The sequence below is a fragment of the Adiantum capillus-veneris genome, chromosome 22 (genome assembly GCF_014529385.1).
Source record: "Adiantum capillus-veneris isolate H3 chromosome 22, ASM1452938v2, whole genome shotgun sequence".
Lineage (NCBI taxonomy): Eukaryota > Viridiplantae > Streptophyta > Polypodiopsida > Polypodiales > Pteridaceae > Adiantum > Adiantum capillus-veneris.
This window is the reverse complement of record NC_140952.1, coordinates 102232208-102236581: the sequence shown is the minus strand read 5'-3', so window position 1 is coordinate 102236581 and position 4374 is coordinate 102232208. Positions and strand designations below refer to the sequence as shown.

At 46.0% G+C, this 4374-nt stretch overlaps 1 protein-coding gene across 1 annotated transcript; it reads left to right on the top strand.

Annotated features, from left to right (window-relative positions):
- The first annotated feature begins 2932 nt into the window (after window positions 1-2932).
- PSBW (photosystem II reaction center W) lies at window positions 2933-3906 on the top strand. The gene is made up of 2 exons (XM_086496117.1): window positions 2933-3127; window positions 3536-3906. The coding sequence occupies exons 1-2, from the start codon at window positions 3034-3036 to the stop codon at window positions 3829-3831; spliced, it is 390 nt and encodes a 129-aa protein (XP_086352243.1). The 5' UTR covers window positions 2933-3033; the 3' UTR covers window positions 3832-3906.
- The last annotated feature ends 468 nt before the right edge of the window (window positions 3907-4374 follow it).

Sequence of the window (4374 nt, the reverse complement as noted above, 5' to 3'; positions counted from 1 at the left end):
CTACAAAATTATTGCTAAAGCAGTAGCCCTCAAACTAGCTCCCCTACAAAGCAAGAGTGTGTACTACTACAGTTGGACCTGGATAAGGCTTATGATAGAATAACATGGACATATATAGAAGCCGTCATGGAAGCTCTAGACTTTGGGCCGCGCCTATGTCGTCTGGTAAGTGTACTGGGATCTGGAAGCCAGTCAGAGCTCTTATTCAACGATAGAGTTGTGGGCTCTTTTGAGGTCAAAAGGTCTGTTAAGCAGGGTTGCCCTTTGGCCCCCCTACTTTTCTCCATAGGATCACATCCCTTTATCACAAAGCTCAAAGCTAATACGGAACGAGGGGAGTTGCAAGGCCTGGATTTGCCAGGAAATAGCCAACTCCTAGCAAAACTTTTTGCAGACGATTCTCTCCTCTTCTTCAAGGCGTGCCCCCAGGTCATCAGGAAAGCTCTGGAGATTGTACAAATATTCTCAGTAGCTTCAGGGTCCCAATGTAATATAGAGAAGTCAAGGCTGATCTCCCTATCAGAAAATGACTCATTTGACCCTTCTGACTGGTCGGGGGAGATTGTCACAAAAGGGAATATCTTCAGACATCTGGGAGCCCCCTTAGGGGTGGACGTAACTCACAAGCAAAGATTTGAGTGAGTTCTTGAAAAAATCAAAACAAAAATGAGTAGGTGGGAGTATGCTCTTCTCCCATTCCCAAGTCGGATAAAAGTGATAAATGCCTTTATGATTCCTTATTGCCTTCACTAGCCCGCTTCTTAAGATGACTAAGTGTCGCCGGAAAGAGTTCTTTAAAACAGTGAAAAGGTTTTTCTGGAAAAACAACACAAAATCCTCCAGGCCATGGCAATGGGCCCGTTGGGAATTAGTTGCTCGGCTGGTGAATCAAGGAGGCCTCGAAATTCTCAACCCTGTGGTCCATACAAAAGCTTGTTGCGCTAAATTTGTTGTTTCCTTGGCTAAACAGGATCAAGTTTGGGCTGTCATGATCAAATATATGATAGAAGCAGCTAAACTTGGCTCGAAAGGTGGAAAGTGGAGAGGGGTGGAGGTTCATGACAAGCTATTAGCCCCGACGTGGACTACCCTAAGACTGGGGGGCAGCGCAGGAGAATTGGTAAGAAAATGCAAGAGAGCAGTAGGAGTCTTAAAGTGGGGGGAAAAAACTAGATACTTCAAGAACTCCATTTTGCATTGGTCCCCCTGGCTTTCCAAAGTTGTAGATCTGCCACAAATTCCCCATTGGATAGATACAACCAGGAAACTGAATAATAAGGGTCTGAATCGACTAGGGCACTTCTGGGACAGTGACAACAAGAGTTGGAAAACCATTGACAGATAAGCACCCAGTACCAACTGAATAGCTCGGAGGTCTTGCTGGTCCACGAAGTGAGGAAAGAGCTTGACAGTATAGTGATGCTTATCTATGATTCGGAGTTTGACTGGAATGCTTGGAAATGGTCCGGAAGCAGTCTCTTATGGAAACCCCATCCTAAAGACATATACCAGACAATGATGCATAAGAAGAATTGGTCTAGCCCCCTTAACAAGATATGGAAAAAACAATGGCCGGAGGAAAGGTGGGAGCAAGTAATGGAGAACATCTGGAAGCCAAAGGTTCCGCAGCACATGAAGGTATTTGTGGAAGGTAATTTGGGGTGCTCTACCGACGGGGGTGAAGATTTGGGAAAGAGGGATTGGGTCAGATCGATGCTTGGGGTGCAGGTTGGCTAGTGAAGATCTAGCCCACCTCTTCATGGATTGCCCAACTATCAAAGGCCTCACAGGGAAAATATGCAACTGGGTCCAAAGAACATGGAAAATTGGTTTTTACAAGACTAATTTATTCCCAGGAGGGAAGAATTCAGGTGGTCCTGCCATCCTCATCAACACTCAAATCGTCCGGTACTTCTTCTTACTTAATGTATGGCAGACAACGAACCGACGTGTGTTTGAAGAAGGTCTTGAGGTGGCAAGCTTCGAAGAAATTATACAAGAAAGCAAAGTGCTAATATGGACGCTCGGATGCAAGCAACACTCGGAGGACTGGTCTAGGACTACTTGTGCCTTGTTGTCACCAGATGGCATGCCTAGGACGGGGGAAAATCTTGGCTATTGGCAAGTAAAAGATCTTAGAAGAACATGATAATGGACCCTATGTATCACGGATAAGGGGGCGAGTTGGTTGGGATGGCTACCCTGCTACCTGATATGGTCCTTGGATGACGTCATGGCTCAACACGAGCATGACAAGACCTTGTAATCTTTTGGGATGATAGATTTAATTTACTCTATAAAGAAAAAAAAAGATATTCATGAACAATGCTTTACCTTATTTTATTCTAGTTAAACTCAGCCTAATGATTTTATAATTTTCTTGTCATTTTAGAGAGCCACCGTGACCCTTTTACTTGTTTGTTTCTAGAGGACTTCGTCTCCCTACTAAAGCCCCTATCACACTGGGACACTATAAGCGCGGCCACACGAATGTGGCGCCCCCCCATTTATTCGCAAAACAATGATTTTGGGGCCTGCAAAGTCACGCCATATGTTTTGAGCTTTGACACTCAATGCGAGAGGCGGAGTGAATACCATCTAGCCTAGGCGTGTTGGTTGACTCGTGAACCCAACCTTTTGGCTGTAGTCCAATGTGACACAAACTGGGCACCCGCCCAACAAACCAAGTTGGGCAGGCAGCCCGGTGTGAGAGGGGCCTAATCCTGCTAAGACGGCGTGATATAGTCATTTGCTTATTGCTCAACCCCATTGCTAATTTGTGGACATTAGTTTGTGGACACGGCATAGTGCCACTGAATACCTATTGGGCGATTTAAGCCTTGGTCCACGTGGTTGAAGGAGATTGGGGAGCTTATCCCATTGTGGAGCGCAAGATAATGTAAGGCCTGGGATTCGTTTCCAGTATGCACCTTTTCGAACGAAAGAGTTGGGAAGGGAGTACAGCTCTCTGCACACACTCGTTCACCTCTTTTGCTGACTCCTCCCTCACGCAGAGAGTGCTTGGAAGGAACCATGGCAGCCGTGTCAGCCACCGTTACACCGGCCCTCGTTCCGAACACCTGCGTGTCGAAGTCTCTCAGCTCCTCCAGCGCTAGGCCCGCTGCAGGTAAACTCCTCTTCTATTTCCGCGTTTTCTTTTGGCGCTGTGTATCTTCGTCTCCCCGTACCAAGGTATGATCGTGGCTACGAAGGTTGTTATCTTAACTCGCTGTATGTGATTGCTCTCTCGATTACTCCGATCATGCTTCATTTGATGGTTTCTGTCTGTACATCGTGATTGATTTGATGTTTTGCGTTGCCGAGCTCTTCTCTCATCGAACAATTCCGCTAGTGTAGCTCTTTGCAACTGAGCTTTTATCTTTGTGATCTCGGTTTGAGGACAAGCTCTTGTGTACACGATAGCGAGTCGCAATGGAAGCTTTGTTGGCGACTTAGGCTGCCTCAGTTTGAGAGTATAGTAATGGAATTTTCGCATGCGGAATGGAACTCACTTATGCTTCGCCATGTGACGCAGGTCTGCCGGCTCTGAGGAAGACGAATGTTTCTTGCTCTTTGAAGGAGGAACATGAGTCAAGGAAGGTTGAACCGGCGGCTGCAGGTGCACTTGCAGCCTCCATCATGGCTGTTGCCCATCCTGCGCTTGCCCTTGTGGATGATCGCCTTAGCACCGAGGGTACTGGACTTTCTCTTGGTGTCAGCAACCCCCTAATTGTCTGGATTCTTCTCGGCGTCGCAACACTAATCTGGGCTCTCTTCTTCGTATATGCATCTTCACTGAAGGAAGATGATGACTCTGGGCTCGCGTTGTAAGAGCTGTGAATCGAGCTTCTGTATTGTATATTGAATTCTGATCAATGTTAAAAGTTGTCTCAAGTTTTTTGGTGAGTTGAAGATGGGAGCTTTAATGTGTAGCTGAGGATGTGATCTGTCTTGAAATGATACCTGTTACTTAATGTGTAAAGTAGTGAGGGGTTGAGAGTCGCATCTCCAACTTAATTAGGCTCAATCTCAAGAAGATTTAGAAATTTTCTCATGTAGGAAAAGGGAGCTTTTGAGTGTTTCATACAATGCATAACATCATGAGCTTCTGCTCGGGAGGCACAGCATACCTAGCTAGGTACGATTGGGGGGCTGGCGGTCCCCTACCCCAAATCGTACCCTAGCTAGGTATGCCTTGGCCCCCTCACAAAAGCTCATGATGTTGAGGTAAGTCATAATGTGGGAATTATTGTGAGCATCTGTCCAAAACTTCTTGTGAATCATGAGATTGGAAACCTCATGCAGGAAAACAATTTATAGAATTTGAACAACTGTTAGCTACTTAGTATATAAGATCTACGTATACAATCGCGA

Coding starts and splice junctions, on each gene's coding strand:
- PSBW (XM_086496117.1), top strand. CDS start 3,034: ATGGCAGCCGTGTCAGCCACCGTTACACCGGCCCTCGTTCCGAACACC. Junction 3,128..3,535: donor CAGCGCTAGGCCCGCTGCAG/GTAAACTCCTCT, acceptor CATGTGACGCAG/GTCTGCCGGCTCTGAGGAAG.